The 20,607-nt window shown below is 37.7% G+C and overlaps 1 protein-coding gene, 1 non-coding gene and 1 pseudogene across 7 annotated transcripts in view; 2 read left to right on the top strand and 1 right to left on the bottom strand.

Annotated features, from left to right (window-relative positions):
* Positions 1-20,607, top strand: part of C2CD3 (C2 domain containing 3 centriole elongation regulator) — a 113,894-nt gene that overhangs the window by 75,177 nt on the left and 18,110 nt on the right. For all 6 annotated transcript variants that reach the window (XM_039848025.1, XM_039848026.1, XM_039848028.1 and 3 more), the window contains exons 25-30: positions 4,924-5,062; positions 7,173-7,237; positions 9,895-10,100; positions 11,177-11,310; positions 15,159-15,320; positions 19,009-19,226. In XM_039848025.1, coding sequence (XP_039703959.1) covers positions 4,924-5,062; positions 7,173-7,237; positions 9,895-10,100; positions 11,177-11,310; positions 15,159-15,320; positions 19,009-19,226 — 924 coding nt within the window. The remainder of the gene's footprint in view (positions 1-4,923; positions 5,063-7,172; positions 7,238-9,894; positions 10,101-11,176; positions 11,311-15,158; positions 15,321-19,008; positions 19,227-20,607) is intronic.
* LOC120590736 (uncharacterized) lies at positions 628-744 on the top strand (annotated as a pseudogene).
* LOC120590646 (5S ribosomal RNA) lies at positions 6,416-6,534 on the bottom strand. Its single transcript, XR_005649738.1, has one exon. It is a non-coding gene; the product is annotated as a 5S ribosomal RNA (ribosomal RNA).

Raw genomic sequence — 20,607 nt, 5'->3', positions numbered from 1 at the left:
CAGGCATGTCTTTACTGAAATCATTTTGTCTCAGCAAGGCTTTCCTTGGCCACCCATCTAAAGTTGCAGCTCTTCCGCAACATTTTCTATCCCTCTTTCCTGCTTTATTTCTGTTCGTAAACTTAAATAGTATATCTGGTTTATTTTCTCTTTCCTAGAAAAACATAAGTCCTACAGAAACAAGAGATTTTTTATTTGTCTTGTTTTATTTACTGCTGAGTTCCCAACACCTAAAACTATATCTGATATATAATAAGTGGTAATATTTGTTAAATGAAGAAGTAGATGGATCTGAGGCCTTGCTCAGATGCTTTCTCCTTATTCTGTGATTTCCTACATAGCCTCTCCTCAGGGAAAGTTGCTTATGGGGAATTTAACAAAGGATAAGTCATAAGAATTTTTTTAACTTCCCACTGTGTCTAATACAGAGTTTAGGATCATGGCTTCTTAGAAAGTGTCTATCACCTTTTCTCCATTCTCACAGCCACCCTGCTTATTAGAAACTTGGACTGTTGAGATAGCCTCTCGATGGCTACTGCTTCCAATATCTTTTACATTCTGCCATGGAGTTTATATTTCAGTCAACAAATCTAACCCTCCTCTCTCCACTTAAAATATTTTGTTTGCATCTACAGCCATGCTACCCTGAACAAGCCCAATCCCATCTGATCTCGGAAGCTAAGCAGGGTCGGGCCTGGTTAGTACTTGGGTGGGACCACGTAGGAAGACCAGGTGCTGTAGGCGTAAAAAATAAACATTAAAAAAAAATGTTTATTTGCTTCGTATCACCTGCAGTCTTGGTGACATAGCACACAAAGTGCCATACATGTGACCTACTCAGTCTTTCCAGCTTCATCTCTCATTATTTCTTAGCTTCAACTCTGCTTTTTGCCAGTGCCCCATTCTCTCTAATATTAAGTTTTTGACTATGCTGTTTCCTCTACCTAGAATGCCTTTTCCTCTCTTATTCAGCAGATATGCTCCTCATCATCTTTCAAGAGCTGACTAAAGTGACTGCAAAACTTTGAAGCCTACTAACTATCCCTGTTAGCAGAAAACCTGCCATTGTTTTCAGCACTTCCCCATATCACCACCCCCACACAGTTTTTCTCCTTCATATCATTTATTACTCTGTACCGAAAATGTCAACATGTCACTCCACTAGACCCTCTGTCCCTTGCAGATAGGGACTGTGTGTTGTTTCTGTATCGCAGCACTTTGATCTTCACAATGCAGCTAAACAAATGTAATGCCCTCTTGATTGTGAATATGACACTTAACACCTCTCATATTTCTGGCATGAGTTACAGGCCTGTAAATCACTTATTGTTTGCCCTCTTTCTGTACATTAGTCAGGTCAGGGCAAGCTTCAGGGTGGACATCTGACTTTCAGAAGTTTCTTTTATATCCTGATTCGTGCCCTTCAGTGATAAGCCTATGTAGTCCTTCCCCCTACAAACACTTGTGTGTCAGTCAGGCACTGTGCTGGACTCTGAGAGTACAGACCTGCTCATCATCTCTGAAATGTGCCTGCCAAATGATGATGTAGTAGAAAGTTCTGGAATAGGAGTCAGAAGACTGGGTTCTGGCCCTAACTGAGCCATTAACTTGCTTTGTTACTTTAGGAAATCCCATTTCTCTTTTTCTCAGCTGTAAAATGTCATGGTCAACAAGATCATCTCTAAGAATCTAGGAGTCCTTCCTCTCAGAACTGCAATTGGTACTCTCTACTGATCTCAGAACTTTACTGAGCAGATGTTGCTGTCCTCTGCTAGTGTACACTACAAACAAAGTAGCTTTTTCTCTCCAACCCTGGCAAACCATCTATAGGCAAAGGGCAATGGGGAGTCTGAAGACCTTTAATAATGGCCTGGGGCCTACTCTGTACATTCAAGGAGCTCATAGTCTAGTAAGGGAACACAGACACACAGATTATTATAGAATACTGTAGAAACTGCCAGCATAGAGGCAAATTAATGATCTCTCCCTAGCTGTGAAGATTTATGACATTTTATTAGAAGAAATAAATTGAGAAGCTTGAAACCTACTAAGGAAAATGGGAGAGAGAGAGATGAATGAAAACTGTATCAGGGAGAGTCCAGTTATAGGAAACAACCTATTCCAGCTATTTTAAACAGAAAGGAGTTTAATACAGAATATTAAGTTACTTCAAGTCATTGGAAGGGCTAAAGGAGTGGGCTTTAGGCTAAACTTAACCACTAGATATTTTAATTTCAGAATACAATGCCAAAACTTTCCTCATCACTATTCCCATAGGACCTCTGGGAACCCTTTTCTTTTTTTATTAGTTAACTCTAGGGACCCAGAGATGAAACCCTGGAGCAGAAAACTCAATGTCATTCTTGATACTAGCAAGAAGAAGGAAAGCAGAAGGAAAAGGAAGATGTCCTCTGCCTCATGTCTGCCTTCCAAATCTGTTTTGATGGCATCCAATTGATAGAGGCCAATTTGTATCCATACTCTAGCTGCAAGAGTGTCTGGAAATATAGTTGTTAACCCTTTCAATCTTTATAGTAAAGGAATACAATACAGTAAAAGTAGGTGGGGGTGGGTGCTGAGCAAGTCAGTCCACATAAATACTGTTTAGTTTCCCTAAAATAAAACTTAAGATGATGGTTTACTAGGTAAAGGTACTCTTAGTGCTAATTTGTACAGTTTACTTTTTTAACGATGGGTACTATATTACCCATTCACATTAACTATTCTTTGCTTACTACCATTTTATTAGAATCATTTTTTCCAGCTCTTTCAAGAATATGGTTATAAACTATTTTGCCATGTTGTGTAGTCTGTGATTTTTTTTGTTTTATTTTTTCCCTTATATAGTTCTTCTTTGTATCTTTAGTGCTTTTTTGATTCTAAGGCTTTTCTGCCTCCTGATTCATCATTCTCCAGGTTCTGCTTTGTTGGCAACTCTTACACATGCCTCACCTCCCTTCTGCTTCGCAGACACCATCAGATCTCACTTCTAAGGCTAGCATTTGTCTTCCTCCTCTTCTGTTCTCTTTCCCAAGGCCTCCTTGCAAAATCTCTGCTCCCTTTCTCTCCTCATCACTCATTTTATTTTTTTATTAATTAACTCGAGTAAGACAATCTAAAAAGTAATGCCACGTGGTCTGGTTGTATACTCTGAGGCGTAAGAACTCAAAAGATTAAATAACAAGATATGTCAATTTTTTACCAAGATTTGAGAGAAAATGTTTTTAATTTAAATAATTAGGGCTATATCATGAAAGATAATATGAAAGCCTCGTGGATTTTTAGATAAAATACAAGGCTGCTATGAAATATCATACTTATTGTTGCTCTTTCAAGGCAGCAGAACCCCAACACTCCAGAGTTTAGTATTTACTTTTCTTTGGATTATTTGTTACTTGGTGGGAAAGTTTGAAGAGAATTGGTCTAATCTAATGGAAATTGTTTTGGTTGAGGAAAATACATCAGAGCAAAGTTGCTAGTACTTCAGTTTCCCTAAAAGAAAGTTGAAGTTTGAAAGATCAGAGATTCTAGAGAGTGGAGAGGTTTCTGAGGTAGATGGTGCTATAGTCTATCTTTTTAAGATTTCTTATTAAATGTTACACTGTTTGCGGAAGGGAGTAAAATCAGCAATTCCTGAGTATGAATTTTTTTTTATCAGATTGCTTTCTGTCCACTGAGTAGCCTGAGGTCTTTGGAAAAGTAATTAATGAAAGGAGCAGCCAGATAGAGAAGGAACAGGGTGGAGCCTCAAAGATTAACTTCACAAGGCGAAGTGGGAGTGTGAATTTGGAGAAAACTTGAGCTCAACAGGTAGAAAGAAGATAAACCAGTTAGAATCCATATACAGAATTTATTCCTCTGAATCACAGAAATAATGTTTAAGACATATTTATTTTCTTCTGTTTTTTTCTGTTCTCTTTCCTTCATCTGTAAATCTGAGATTTATTGTGTTTTAGAGCCTTAAGGGATCTTACGGAGTTTATAGAGTCTCTGTTATTCAGTACTGTCCAAAAGATCTTTGTACTGTGATGGAAATATTCTATATCTGTGCTCCAGTATGGTAGCTACTACCCATGTTTGGTGAGTGGTTATCTTATTGGACAACTCAAACTATCTGATATCATCAGCTATCTTCATTTTATATTGTTTTAATAAAGAATAAATGACTGAGTATCCTACATTGGAAACCCTATCTCATAAAAATTAATACCAGCACAGTACTCAGTGTTTTATATTTGTTAACTCTAGTAGAGGCAATATAGTTGATGCCTGGAATCTTGGAACCAGAAAGCTTGAGTTCTACCATTTTTTAAATATGTGACCATTTAATAAATGTTTAATCTTTCTGTACCCCAGTTTTCTTCATTTATATAATGGGAATAATAGTGATAACTACCTCATAGGGTTGTTGTAAGGATTAAAGATGTTAATACACATGTAGTACTTAGAACAGTATCTGGCACATAGTAAGTGATATATTCTAAATGTTACCTACTATTATTATTTTTAATAGGTATAAGTATCATATGCCCTATTTAAGGAAGCTGTGGCCTAGACAGGCCTTGCCCAAGGTCACACAGAATACATATGGCAGAGCTGATAATTGATTATCTGGCTCTTAAGTCTAGGGCTTTTTGCAGGTTTTTTTTGCCTCTCAGTCCAGTATTTTCCATCACCCCATAAAGTACAAGATGAGAGAAGTTATTTCTTGTCTGGGAATATTTATGAACTGAGCCTTGATAGGACAGTTTCAGTACCAGAAAAGATGTTAGAAGCATTTCAACTACAGGGAGTAGCTCAAGCAAAGACCCAAAGGTAGGAAAAGGCTAGGAATGGTCTCGCTTGTGCCTGTATAATGGGAGGCTTCCAACGCATTCTTTTTGGTACACTAAAGTGCAGTCACTCCATTTTCTTCTGTTTCAGGGAGCCCCTTGACAGAGCGGAAAGTATCGATACCCAGTTGTTGCGTATCTTTTACAACAGCTGATGAGCCATCTCCTATCTATACCCAAGTGGTTGAAAACACAGATTCTCCCATCTGGAATTTTCAACAGCAATCAAGGTTTGTATTTTATGATGTTCTATCAGCCTTCCAGAATATACCTTTTGTTCCACGAAACAAACTCAGATTATAACAGACACAGTGATATTGAGCAGACCTGAAAAATGCTGTCCTGATCAAGCAGTTATTTAATCCCAGTGCTTATAAATCCATAGACAACAGTGGTTTAAAAGTTTTGTTGTGATTTTTTTTAACTTTGCTCAATAAACCTCAAAAACTATTCAGTGAGGACCTTAATCTTTAATTCCCAGTGCCTAGATCAGAGTGGGACATATATGAAGATTAAGATAAACTTCAAAATTACATAAAGTGGCACATGCTGCCCTGAGCTCCCTATTCCCTGCAAGTTCAGGGAAGGCTTCTTAAATAAGACACCTCAGCTAAGTGTGGAAGAATATATATAAGATATCCAGGTGAAGAAGGCAGAGAGAGCTCATCTCAGCAAAGGTTATGGATTGTACATCCTTAGAAAAGATTTCTGGTGTGGTGAAAAGAGCCTTGGCTTTGGAACTAGAGAGGCTTGGCCTCCAACCCCATCTGTCATTTACTAGCTATGTGAACGAGTTACATAACATTTCTGAGCCTCAGATTCCTCATCTATAAAGTGAAGTAAATCACGGGGTTATTGTGAGGTTTAAACTAGATGATATTTAGTAAAACTACCTCATGGTACATGTTAGGTATACAACAAATGTTAGATCTCCTATGGAAGGCTCAAAAAATCGGAGGTTGAATCCTGTCAGTCATGCTACAGTTAAGAAGACTGTATCCCAGGGAGGTTACATAATCTGTAGGCAGGAAAGCCAAGATTAGAAGAAAAGTGAATAATGGTACTGTTTACCATTCCTTTGTCACAAAATTGTTTTATTTGATTCTCCTAGCAACCTTGTAGGTAGATGATAAAATTCCATTTAACAGATAAGAAACCCAGATCTCAAGGAAAACCAGGTTCAGGGTCACTCAGGTGACAACAGTAGATGGAATTCAGAGGCAAGTATTTTGACCCCTGGCTAGAATCTAAAACTCACACAGTATTTGTTTCACTTTAGCACAGTCCCTCTCATTGAACTTAAAATAGACTCACTTTAATTCCCAGGTGGTATCTGGGGAAGGAAATTAAATCTCTTGATTTGCCTTTGTTCTCTATCTTGCTCCTTAGAGTGGTGATACGTGGTTTGGAACTTTCCAAATCTTTATACTTTAAAACTGTAATTCATGTCATAAAATATATTAGAGGTGCTAAGTGAATTCCAAATCAATTTTTTTTTTTTTTAGGCAGGCAACCCTTGGTTGACCTCACAGATTGCAAGGACCTTGTCAGTTTACAATCCCTTTTTTTTTTATTAGTTTTTACGCCTGCAGCACCTGGTCTTCCTAGGTGGTCTCCCATCCAAGTACTAACCAGGCTCAACCCTGCTTAGCTTCCGAGATCAGATGGGATCAGGCTTGTTCAGGGTGGCATGGCTGTAGACCAAATCAATTTCTTATTTTGGTGCCTTGCTTCTTTGGAGTCAGGCAAAACTGGGTTCAAATCTTAGCTCTGCCGCTTACTGACTCTTATATGACTTTGAGAAAATCACTTCACCTCTCTGAGCCCAGCTTCATCATCTCTAAAACAAGGAGAATAATGCCCATGTCACAGGTTTGTGTGCAGATTACATGTAAATGAAACACTTTACACCATTCCCGGCCCAACATAGGCACTCAATGAATGTTCTTTTTCTACATCTTCCTACCTTGTCACTGTTCCCCCACACACATGGCACAAGGAGAATCCTCACCTGCTCCAATAAAACTGTTCATTACATGTTGAGGAGCTCCCTTTTCATACTCCCTCCCTTGTCTTGAGAAACAGAGTTTAAATGTGGCAGACACTATTGAAGGGGAAATTTTACATCAAGGGACTTATTTTCAAGTGTTAGCACGTTACTTCATCTCTCTGAGCTTCCATTTCCTCCTTTTAACTGTGAAAATTAAAATGTATCCTAGAAGTTGACCATGAAAGTGTTAGGAAAGTGCTTTGTCAGCTATGAAATAGTCTTCAAACCTAGGTTTCATACTACAGAGACTTCCTGCACGGTTCATTTATGGTGGTTGTTTTTCTTATTAGGCTATCAAAAGAGCTTCTTTTGGACCCACAACAAACTCTGGTCTTCAAAGTTTGGCACAAAGGAGGTATGAACTCTATCCTGTCTGGTTGTAAAAATAAGCTCACACCCTCTTGACAGTTTGCTAATCCTTTTTTTTAACCAAGTGCAGCAATGGCACTGATGGTGCTGAGAAAGTATATGTGTTCTAGGGAATTCCACAGGATGCCACTGAAATTTAAATCCTTAGAAATCATTTCATTTTGCTTAACTATGTGCTTAGTGCAGAAATCTAAGTACATTTAAATCTTTCCAGTTGTATCTCAACTATCATAATGTACAGCCTGCTATACACAAGTGATTTTCCCCCTTTTGTATGATGTTATGCCTTCTGTTTACTCGGGCTTATAAACCAAGACCCTAGCACTTTCAGGCAGCATACAAGATTAGCATCTGACAGCTTGTCCTTACTTGTTTTAAGAAACTCCCCAGGACAGAGGTGCTGACATCATGGTCATTGAACCTAGTTTTACTTAGCTATCATTTATTAAGAGGCATAATACAACAGTGTTAAGAGTACAGACTCTGAAGCTACAATCTTTGAATTCTAATACCAGTTCTGCCCTTTACAAGGTAGTAAGACCTTAGATGAATGACTTCTCTGTGCTTCAGTTTCCTTATCTATAAAATAGGGATAGTAATAGAACTTACATCATAGGGTTTTGGGAGAATTAAATGAATGTCTGATACTTAGTATTAACACCATCTCATTTTTTGTTTTTATTAGCAAATGACACTGCGCTAAGAGCTTTACAAAGATCTCTAATCCTGCAAAGTAACAATATAATTAGTTCAGTTTTGTACATATAAAAGCTGTGGCCCAAGGAAGTTTAGTGGCTTGACTAAGGGGTCATAGACCTATTAAATATTGATGGAGCTAGGATTTGACCCAGTTCTGACTGGCTATATAACCTTCACTATGCTGAGTGCTAGGGATACAAAAGTAAAATAAGAGAGACTATGGTCTCTGATTTCACAGAGCTTGTAGTCTAACAGTATAGTGTGATTAGGCAGATACAGGGTGATCTGGTAGGGGACAGCTAACCTAGGATGTCAGATTAGGCTTCCTGAAGCATACATACGTAAACTGAGAAATGAAGGGGCAGGACATACTATAGTCAGAGGGAATGGCAAATACAAAAGCCTAGAGTAAAGAAAGAGCATGAGAGAAGTTCAAGATGACTAGAACTGCAAAGGGAGAATGGTAAGTCGTCCTGCTAAGTCTGATGTTAAATTTAGCTCTTCAAAGCTATTGTCTTTCTCGATGATCAACTTAATCAGATTTCTGCTTAAGTATGTTTGGGGCGTAGTGCTTTCATGTTAGGCAGAACCCTCCAAGTGGTGTTACCTAGACCTAAAGTTAGAGTATATCAAGAACAAGTTACATTTCCAATAACCAAAGAAAGCAAGATTAGTTTTCTTTGCAAAGCTATAACAAATCTTGGGAGTGCAGATTAATGGCTTGAGCCATCACTCTTCATCCCCAGTAGATAAGAATTATCTACTCTGGGGAATACAACTTTAAGCATTCCTAGAATCTAAGACTATCCAAGTTGAAAGGGATCTTAAATCAGATACAGTATTTCTGATATATTGGAGACTTGAGGCTCAGGGAGTTAAAGTAGTATGTGTTCAGTTCAAAGCCATGCTCAGATTGCTGTTGTGGCACACTGCTACTTTGTCCCAGTCTACATTGACCAGTTCATTCATGTTCTCAGTGGATGTTTATCAATTTCTTCATGATGTGGGAAGCTGTTATGCCAGGTACAGAGAGTGTAGGGAACTTAAAAGTATCTGGTCTCAGCTTTTTGGTAGGTCCCAGTCTAAAGAAGAGCAAGCTGTGTAAACAAATATTAGACAGTATGTGATGAGTTCAGTTTCACCAGCAGTGTGCGCAAGGAACTGAGAAACTCATGACCACTCTTGAAAATTTGCATCCCTTGATTTATTTAGCAATTTGAAAACTGAGAATTGTGTCCATGTTTGGTAGAGTTAGCCTTTGATATTCTGTGTAGAGGATGAAGCCTATATAAAACAGGAACTTGGAGTGTTTATCCCCAGCTACTTTCATGTCAGAAATGAGAAATAAGAAGCAGTGAGTCTCAGAATGAAGGTCATTGAATGGTAGCTTTTCCAGCCAAGAAGGATCTTCAGTTATTAAAAGGAGCCCCCTTATGAACCAGAGCCCAAGCTCATTTTGCACCCCTGTGCTGGCTTTCCAGAGAGTTATTTGTCTCTCTTTTGAGATTTATGTCACTTTTGTTTTTAAATATAAAATATATGTATATTATAAAAATTTTTGAAAATACAGACAAGTATAAATAGGAAAATGTAAATTTCTCATAATTCCAAGGACAACGATTTTTCTTCTGTTTAAGGGGTGTTTTCCAGTTGTTTGTATCAAGAGAATAAAACTCTACTCTGTCAGCTTTTCCCTTCCATACAAAAAGGGAATTCATAACAGTGAAAGCAGATTGTCATTGTCTCTCTCATCCTCATTATTTGTCTTTTCTGTTGGTTTTGGAAGCACTGATTCCTCCCCGAGTCAGTCTCATTATTTGTCTTTTCTGTTGGTTTGGGAATCACTGATTCCTCCCCGAGTCAGTTCCTCTGTGTGTAGATAGCCTTTAATCTCAGTGGCAGAACATGCCCAGCCACAATGCCCAGTTCTTCTCTTTTCTACAGATGAGGAGAGGGTGATTGGCTTTGCCTCGGTGGACCTCTCCCCGCTTCTCTCTGGCTTCCAGTTTGTCTGTGGCTGGTACAACATCACAGACTTCAGTGGAGAGTGCCAGGGGCAAATAAAAGTTGCTGTCTCCCCTTTGGAGAGTTTGATGCACTTCAAAGAAGAAAGGCAAGCAAGACGTGTTGTGGAGACCCAAGGATCACTGGTATGTGTCCTGATTCACATCCTTAAACAGTAAGGGATCTACTGAGTAAAACCTATAAGAAGATCTTTTTCATGTGATTGGTACTTTCCAGCTTACAGAACACTTTATATATTTGTGTCTCATAATGATCTCATGACCTTTTGGGGGTAATGAAAAATGTTCTGGAACTACATAGATGGATGTACAATGTACATCTCTGAATATACTGAGACTCACTGTACTGAACACTTTCAAAGGGTGAACTTTATAAGATATGAATTATATCTTAGTTTTTAAATAAAATAAGATTAGTTGTAGTATGGAATCTGAAACCATATTGATCGAACTTTTTAAAAAACTATTACATTAAAATCACTGGTCTATCATAAAAAAAAATAATTAAAAGAGAGGGAATGGGAAGAGAGGAATTGATAGTTAGCAGAGACGACTCTTTTAGGGAATTTACCTATAAAGGAAAGGAGAGTTTTCCAGACTGTCCCAGATAGGGTAATTCTATCAAGGCAAAGACTTTTTTTCATCTCTTTTATCCCACATGCCTGGCCCAGGGTCTAGCAGAGTGGGCATTGCTAAATAGTGGATGAATGAATACATGCATGAATGAACACATGAGAAAATGACAAAGAATTAAATGGTCCCTATATTGTAAGGTCTTTTCTTCACATCAACCGTGGTAATCATGAGAAAAGAAATAGCGCAGCCAGATTATTCTCATGTGAAGTATATGTAAGATGATATACAGCTGGGAGTTTACAAACTAACTGGAGGAACAAGAGCACAAATATAGATAAAGTAATAAAAAGCAATTGGATAGCATACTGTATAAAATGAGAATAATATTAGTACCTACCTCATAAGATTATTGTGAAGTTTAAATAAGAAAATAGATATAAATTGCTTAGTACAGTGTTCAAGACATATTCAGTAAATTACGAGATATGTACTGAGATAATAATACTGAGAAGATACTCAGTAAAATATGCTTATACACATACAATAAATTTTGCAGATTTTTCTACTACCTTGTTCCAAAAGGATTTGTCGTGACAAATATACCATTTTTCTCATCGCTTCTACAGATCCCAAAATACAGTCCCTTTTCCTTCCCTATCTCTGATATGTATGCTGCATTCCCCAGCTGCATTGCAAGACAGACCCCAGAACAACTTGCTCACACATCATCAAAGGAGCTTGATTTCTCCTCTCCTGGGAGGTGAGTGATTTCTTGCTGATAGAAAGAAATGGTGTCAGAGAGTGGAAGTGTGAGAACTGGTTTGTCATTTCTTTCTTTCCTTTATGAGAGGAGGAAACTAGAGACAGGGAAAGAGCTTTTTTGACCTTCTGTCAAACCCCTGGGAATCCCAAGACCTTATGAAAATAAAGTTTTTATAATATGGGAACTAGAACTTTTACTGCTATCAAAAGGATAACTTCAATGCAAGGGACACCTTTTTATTTTCCTCAGAGGCCTATAACCTTTATCCCTAAAATCAGTCATCAGCTATGTGAGAAACATATGATCTTTCCCTCCCAAATATATGTTCCAGGTTATTTTGTAAAAAGCAACAGGCCCATCCTTTTCACCAAGCCAACCAATGCAAATGGATATGCATATGGATATCACAGCTAGAGCGTATTCCGTTCTGTCAAAGGGCAGGGTCTCAGAATAAGATTGCTTCTTTCCGCCCTGGTCCCTTCTAGGCCCTAGTGCCATTTGAAATCCCCCTGCCTCCTCCAGTCTTTCTAGTGTCTTTCCACTTCAGGGAGAAGATGGGGACCTTCCCTTATAGCAGCTACTTCTACAGCAGCAGTTACTGAGTAGAACCTAAATATATTCCAAGAAACACATTCTCTAATACTGCTTAACTACTCTAAGGGTCATTTCTGTGCTGTGTAGCTTTCTACCTGCTCACCATGTGAAGGAGAGCCTCTACCCTCTGCATAAAGGGAGCCCATGTGTCTGCCAAATCCTAAATCCCAGGTGTAGATAATTTCTCTGTTATAGGTGTTACTTTGATCATAGCCAATCAGTGAGACACATGGGTAGGATGAAGATACTAGTACAAGGATAGAAATATATATAGATCAATGGTGAGGCCACTATTTAATAATTGTAAAAGCTAAAAGTTTAATAGTTTGCTTTTTGTCTACATAAAAATGTCTGTACCTCCTTCAAAGGGGACATATCAAAATGACATATTCTAAACTATCCATCCATCCAAGGCTAGCCAAATTGTGGTATATTCATACAATGGACTACACTCACAGATAAAAAGGCACTATTGATATACAACAAAATTAATCTCAAAATAATTATGCTGGGAAAAAATACATAGTATATGATTTCTTTTATGTAAAATTCTATAAAATGCATAGTAATCTATAGTGACAGAAAGCAAATCAGTGGTTGCCTAGGGACAAAGCAGGATGAATGAAGCAAGGAGGAAAGAATTACAAAGGATGGAAGGAAACTTAGGGCTGTTGGATATGTACATTATCTTGATGTGGTAATACTTTCCTTAGATGTAAATATATGTCAAAATTCATCACATTGTACTCTTTAAATATGTAAAGTTTATTATATATTGGTTATATTCTGGTAAAGCAGTAGTTCTCAAACATACCTACTTCAGAACCCCTTTATACTCTTAAAAATTGATGCCTTCAAAGAGGTTTGTATATGTAGGTTATATCTATCAATTGTTTACCATTAGAAATTTAAACTGAGTAACTTTTAAAACATAACATACTAAATCAATTATATGTCTATACATCTGCAATGAATAGTCCAAAATGAAATTGGAAAAACAATTCCATTTGCAATAGCATCAAAAAGAATAAACATATTTAAGAATAAATTTAACAAAAATAGTACAGACTTATTCTCTGAAAACTTTAAAACATTTTTGAAAGAAATTAAAGAAGGTTTAAATAAATAGAAAGACACCATATTCATGGATTGGAAGACAATATTATTAAGATGGCAGTACTCCCTAAATTACAGATTCAGCACAATCTCTGCTGGATTCCTTATGGAGATGGGCAAGCTAGTCTTAAAATTCATATGAGAATTCAAGGGACACAGAATAGGCAAAACAATCTTGAAAAAGAAGAACAAAGTTCCTGATTTCAAAACTACAAAGCTACAGTAAACAAAATAGTGTGATACTGGAATAAGGATAGGAATATAGATCAGTGGAATAGAATTTGACATCATGCTATCCTTGTGCCAAGGACAGCATGATGTCAAAGATGCCCAGATGGTTTAATGAGGAAAAAATAGTCTTTTCAACAAATGGTGCTGGAACAATGTTTATTATCATATGTAAAAGATTGAAGTTGGATCCCTTCCTCACACCATATATAAAAATGAACTCCAAATAGATTATATATCTAAATGTAAGAGCTAAAACTATAAAACTCTTGAGAGAAAATGTAGGGGTAAATCTTCATGACCTTGGACTAGGCAGTGATTCTTCAGATATTATACTAAAAGCAGAAGCAACAAAAAAATAAATAAATGTAATTTATCAAAATTAAAAACTTTCATGCTACAAACAATACCCTCAAAAAGTGAAAAAATAACCAATAGAATGAGAGAAAATATTGCAAATCATAATTCTTATAAGGGACTTGTATCCAGAATATATAAAGAATTCTTACAACTCAATAATAAAAAGCAGATAACTCAGTTAAAAATGGGCAAGTAATCTGAATAAACATATCTCCAAAGAAGATATACAAATGGCCAGTGAAAACATACTTGAAATGTAAATGAAAACCATAATGAAATACCACTTTACACCCAGTATATGATTATATGGCTATTATCAAAAAGACAAATATCGTAGGTGTTAGGGAGGATGTTAAGAAATTTGAACTCTTATACATGGCCAATGAGATTTTAAAATGGTACAGCCACTTTGGGAAACAGTCTGGCAAGTCCTTAAAAGGTTAAACGTAGGGTAACCTTATGATTCAGTAGTTTCACTCCTAAGCATATGTATGTATGTATGTATGTATGTATGTATGTATGTATGTATGTATGTATGTATGTATGTATGTATGTATGTGTGTACCCAAGAAAAATGGAAACTATGTCCACACAGAAACTTATGCACGAATGTAGCAGCATTATTTCTAATAACCAAAAAATAGGAACACCCAAAATGTCCATTGACTGATGAGTACACGAACAAAATGTGATTTATTTATACAATGGAAAATTATTCAGCCATGAGAAGGAATGAAGTACTGATATGTACTACAACGTGGATGAAGTTTTGATAACATTATACTAAACGGAAGAAGCCAGTCACAAAAGAGCACATTCTATAAGATTCTATTTATAGGAACTATCCAGATTAGACAAATTTGTAGAGACAGAAAGCAGATTAGCAGTTGCCTAGGGCTAGGAGGTTTGGGTAGGGGTTAGGAAGGGAAGAAGAAATACTGAGCAATTGCTGATGGGTTTAGAGTTTCTTTTGGAGGTGATGAAAATGATGAAAATGTTCTAAATTTGATTGTGATGATGGTTGCACAACCCTGTATTTACTAAAAGCTATTAAATTTTTCACTTTAAATGGGTGAGTTGTATATGTGAATTATAGCTTAATGAAGCTGTTATTAAAAAGGAAGGTTATTGCTGGGGTCAAGTTCTTGAATACCATGCTAAGGAATTTGAAATTTGTTCTATAGATAAAAAAGAGAAGCCAAAGCTAGAAAAGAATGATGGTGATAAGTTAGTACATATTGAATGCTTAGAACAGTGCTTGGCACGTAATAAGAACTCCATAAATGTTGTTTTTGTTATTGTTATTTCATGTTATTCCATGTTTTTAAAAAATCACTCAGGCTATAATGTGGAGAATTTATTAAAGGGGAATGGGTAAGACTAAAGGCAAGATTATTTAAGAGATAGTTGTAATCCAAGCAATTGTTGATGAATCTGGAACTATGGTTAGTGGTTCCCAACCATTTCAGGAAGTTGATTTATTCATTGTCATACTAGGAGTTTTCTCCTTGGTTAGGCGTTTATTTGCCCTCATTTATTTCTAACAGAAGCAGTACCGCAAGAAACCAGGCATCACGCCATGAAGAGCACGTGCAGAACATCCGCCGATTTCATGAATCCCTGCAACAGGGAGAGGCAATCTTGCCAAGTAGAGACAAACTGACCACATCGCCGTTGTCCTCCCATCCTTCCATTTTGACTTCTCTCAGGTGAGTCCCTCTGCTGAGAAAAGACACAAGAAACCATAGTGGAGCACAAGGTGAATGGGCAGTGGCAACCTGCAGTACAGCTCTTGCATTAGCTACCACTACTCTGGGAGGTTTAATAGGGCCTTTTGTGCACAGTAGTGTCTAGGATGACCCTGGAGCCTCACAGGATTCCTCATAGATGAATCTGTCTCAGCTCAGGGACCTTTAAATATAGGAACTTAAGATTATTCACCAAGCTTAATGATAACTACCCTCATATCTACACAGTCTCTCATCTACTTTACAGGTTACAAAGCCTCATTCTGCCCACTCTCTTTATCCTCACAACCACTGGATTCTTCCAGACCAGCATCTGTACTGTTAATGCTTTCCCTGTCTCTTTCTTAGTTTAGTCAGCATCTGAGCCAGGGAAGCACTGTGGGAATTGAAAGGGCCATTACAGATCATCTGGATCCACCCCTGGATTATCTAGTAGGGAGTGTGGTGCAGTGGGAAAGACTTGGCTTCAGAGCCAGGTAGACTTGACTTCCAATTCTGGCTCTGCCATTCCCTGTGAAGGAGATAGCCATATTGCCAGATAATGATAATAATGTGGGATAAGAGCTACAGATTTCCTGGCTGAGGGTAGATGGAGAAATGAATAACATTCTAGTATGGTCTTGGTAAGATTTAAAGAAGTCACATTTGGACTTCTTTAAATGGTCTTTGAAGGAACAGGTCAACAAATGCGAAGGGCATTCTGTGCAGAAGAAACATGCTAAGGCCCAGAGGCATAGTCCAGTATGAGGAAATACCAGCAGTGTAATTAAGATAAAACTGAACATAACATTAAGAAACGGGTTGAGTTCTGTAGGGGTCAGATCTTGAAGGGCCTAGAATATCAGACTAAGAGTTTGAACTTTTAAAACAATGATTCTCAAGTAGAAAGTGGTGGGGAGAGGAGGAAGAGTGTGTGTAAAGTTTGAGGAAAAAATATTTAAAAATTTTTTTATTTGGAAAAAACTAACCTATTATTTGGTTTCATAAAGCAAGCTCAGAAAAGAAAGATTGGCAAAGTATTTTTGATGGTGGAACATGGGTTAAAAAGGATTGAGCAGTTATTCTATAAACTATGGAAAACTGCTCAGACTTACATTACAAGTAAGTAATATGTTCAGATTCTCATTTTAGATTCTTAGCTAGAGACTGGAGGCTATTTAAGTAAGAGCATCATGGTATGGCTGCATTTTATTGGGTTATTCTCATCACATATTTTAGAACTCACTGAGAAAAGAGAAAAAGAAACTCTCCTTCACCTAAAGCAGTTTCTCTCAACCTCAGCACTGTTGACTTTTGGGCCAAATATTTTGTTATGTGGGACCTGTCTTGTGATATTTAGCAGCATCCTTGGACTCTGTCCACCAGACACCAGTAGCACCTCTCCTAGTTGTGTTCCCACACGTTACCAAATGTCTTTTCAGGGCCAAGTCACCAGGCTTAAAACCACTGCCCTAGAGCAGTGGTTCTCAAAATTCAGTGTGTATCAGAATCACATGAAAGGACTTGTTAAAACAGTGATAGCTCTGACCCTCCTGTACAGTTCTCAATTCATTAGGGCCTGAGAATTTGCATTTCTGATAAGTTCTCAGGTGATACTGATGCTGCCAGGTTTTGAGAACCACTGCTCTAGATGAATTTTCTACCAAATGGAGAGGAACCAAGATAATACCAATTTTGCATTACTTCCTTGGATTCACAAAGCCCTAAAACTATTTCATTTGAGTCCTGTGAGGCCTGCAGGGCAAGTATTAACCTTTTTCACAGATGAGAAAATTGTAGCTTGATATTAGTAGGTTCTATATCCAGAATCTCTGACAAGGCTGGTTGTATTTGCATATTTTCTAAAGCTCCACCATGTTTACATTTGTTATATCATTATTACATATGTTTCTGCTATAGGCATATTCCTTGTGGCATATACCCAGATATAGACACCTAAGTAAATCCATTGTGATTTGATAGAGTCATGACTTCTAGTGACAGAATAAGGACAAGCTTTGTCCTCTCATTTGATTTGGAGTTAATTCTAAGACATGTAGACTGTTCCTAACAAAAGGATAGAAAGCTTTTTGGTTTACTTCACAGGTATATAGTGTCTATGTTGTGCCAATTGTATAAGGCACATTGAGTACACTAGAGAAATAGGAAAGAGTGAGATAATATCTTCTATTACCAGATGCTCATGGCCTAGTTAGGGAAACTAAACTAACTCATAATGAGAAAACTAAAGGAAAATCCAAGACAGCAGGTTGATGGAGATGTCAAGAGCGAAGGAGTTTAAGGGAGAGGTAGCTGAGTAATTTGGAGTGATAAACTTTGAAAAGGATAAATATGTGCACCTTAAAAGTTGAATAAAATGTGGACAAAGCAAGGAGAGTAGCTTGAACTCAGGTTCCAGCATTCAGACCTGTGAGACAGGAGCAAACATAGCTGGGACAGGGCCCATCTATTATGGAAAAAGCCCAAGACTTGGAGTCCCAAATTTTGAGTAGCTGTGTACTACTTACTACTCGCTGTGGACAAATCACTTAAATCCTCTGATTCTCAAATTTCTTATTTGTAAAACAATAGTTATTTATTTCAACTGATAGGCTGAGAATTAAACAAAATAATGTATCTGAAAGCATAAAACAAAATTCTGTGCAAATGGTGGTTGTGATTGGTGTGATTTCTCATTGGAGAATGGTAAGAATAAATGTGGCCCTATTAAAGGTTTTTGAACAGAAGTTTTTAAAAGTAATTTATTCATGTTTGTTTATTCATTCAACATTTATTTATTTCATGCCAAGAACTATGCTGGGTGTAGTAGATATAAAGGAATCAGCACAGAGCTTATAGTGCATCAGGGGAAATAAATGTGAAACAAACAAGTGATATGATTGAAGAGCACAGAAAGAACTGTGGAGCACAGAGGAGGGGCCCTTAAACCACCTTGGAGGGTCAGGGAAGGCTTGCTAGCAGAGGTCACTTGCTTGAAGGATCAGGAATGGTTATGAGGTAGCAAAGGTCAGTGTTAGCCCAGAGTAAGGCCTTATTCTGTCAGTAAGAAGACATGAAGATTGGAATGATGGTCAAGAATGGTTCCCTACATCACAGGGATATGAAATACAGCATAGGAATATAGTCAATAATATCGTAATAATTATGTATGGTGCCAGGTGGGTTCTAGACTAATCAAGGGGATCACTTTGTAAATTATATAAATATCTAACCGCTATGCTGTACACCTGAAACTAATATAAAATAATATTGACTGTCAATTCTAAATGAAAAATTTAAAAAGAAAAAATTTGTAACTGTATAGTGATGGATGTTAACTAGATGTATTGTGGTTATTATTTCACATTATAGATGGTCCCCAATTAAAAAAAGAATGGTTCCCTATAGGAAGGTGGGATTTTTGCTGGACATCAGAAGAGGAATCACATTAGCCAGAGAGAAGTGGAAGAAAGTTGTTCCTGGCAGCACAACTGTAGTCAGAGAAATTAAGGATGAATTGGTGGGTTGGAGAGAGAGGTCCTAGTATTAATAGACCAGGTGAGAGGTTTTAAGGTCCTAGCTCAAGCAGTAGAATATCAGAGAACATAAAAAATGCTTGTAATCCCAGTGAATGACCCTTTTGTCCTCTTCTCCCCTTCTTTTTCTACAGGAGGAATCTGAGTGAGCTAGACCAGATCCAACGGTACTTCAGCCAGAAGCTCATCAAGCCTGTTCTTCCCCTCAGTCCTCAGACTCAGACCATCTTGGAGTGCCAGGAAAACCATAGGGACTGTCATGGGCCAGGAGCTAGCAGCCTAGACCCTGAGAGCCAGTGCATCCTGGAGAAATCCAATAACCTGGTGTTGCAAGTCAGCTCCTTAATCACGGGTATGGCTTAGGGCCCCGTTTGTGAGGAGTATGGTCACTGGGTATCTATTCAAAAAGCATTTGAATGTCTGCCCTCAGATAAGCCCCTATGACTAACAGAGACCAATAGATTTTACTATCTTACTTTCTTATTCATTTATCATTTTCCTTTTACAAGGAGAGGCGTAGTTTTATAATAGCACAGGAACATGAGCAATGGAAAAGGCATTGAACCTGAAAGGCAGGAGACCCGGGCAGGAGACCTTGGTAGGTTTCAGGCACGGACTTACTAATTGACTCTGAGCATACCCTTTCCCTCTTGAAGTTTTCCCCCACCAAAAAAAGGGCAGGGTAGATTAGATGAGCTTTTCAGTAGCAGTTCTTGAACTAATGCCACTCCATTTTCAGAAAAAATCAACTACAGATATATTTAAAATTCTAATTCTCAAAGCCCACAAGTCCTCATTTTTAGCAAGCACCCTAGATTCTTCTGGATGTTGGTAATCCATTGTCTACCCTGTGAAAAATTACGTAAAGCAGTGGTTCTCACTTTGGCTGTATATTGGAATTAATGAGGGAGCTTTTAAAAATCTAGATGCCCAGGCTGCACCATAGGTCATTTGCTTCAGGAGCTCTAAGATGGGATCTGGGCATCAGTATTTTCATCACTCCCTAGGTAATTTCACTGTGAACCCAAACAGAGGTCACTCCAGAACAAGTATTTCCAGACTTGCTTGAGTGTGAGAATCACCTGAGGTACTTATTTTGAAATACAGTTTCCTGTGTCCTGTCCCATCCTACTGAATCAGAATCCAGCATTAAGCCCTGGAAACTTACATATCAGGCATGCTTTGGGGAGTATTGAGAAATCAATTAGATCATCACCTTTAGCACTCGGTGTCATTTTTGCTTAAGGAGAATGTATAGATTGTATGCAGGAATGGATAAGTTCCATTTTCTCTGTTCAAAGGGGGAAATATTTATATTAGACACCAACCTTCTGCCTACCTTCTTTTCCCAGATATTTAAACTTTTGGTAGCCAGGGCCCCAGAGGTATACTCTGTATTTTGGCTTCCACTTGCTTGCAAGTAATATTCAGTCAGCTATTTATTGGACACCAACTATGCCAGGCATTATTGTGTTACTAGTTTCAGGAATATACAGTGGTAGCTAAGACAGGCATTGTCTCTGCTTTCATCAAGCATACATTCTGTAGTCAACCAAAGAAACTACCCCCCAGAAAGAAAGCATAAGAGCAAAACAGAGGGAGCCTTGTTTGGGGTCAAAATAAGAGCAAATAGAGAATCCCTTTAAAGGAATATATATTAAAGAAGGAGAGAGAAGGAATTGAAGGACTGAAGCTGGAGGGCCTTGAAGGCAAGCTTGAGACTTTAATCTTTA

Source organism: Pteropus medius, unplaced genomic scaffold (genome assembly GCF_902729225.1).
Source record: "Pteropus medius unplaced genomic scaffold, Ma_sr-lr_union100, whole genome shotgun sequence".
NCBI classification, from domain to species: Eukaryota; Metazoa; Chordata; class Mammalia; order Chiroptera; family Pteropodidae; genus Pteropus; species Pteropus medius.
This window is presented reverse-complemented; position numbering and strand designations above follow the sequence as displayed.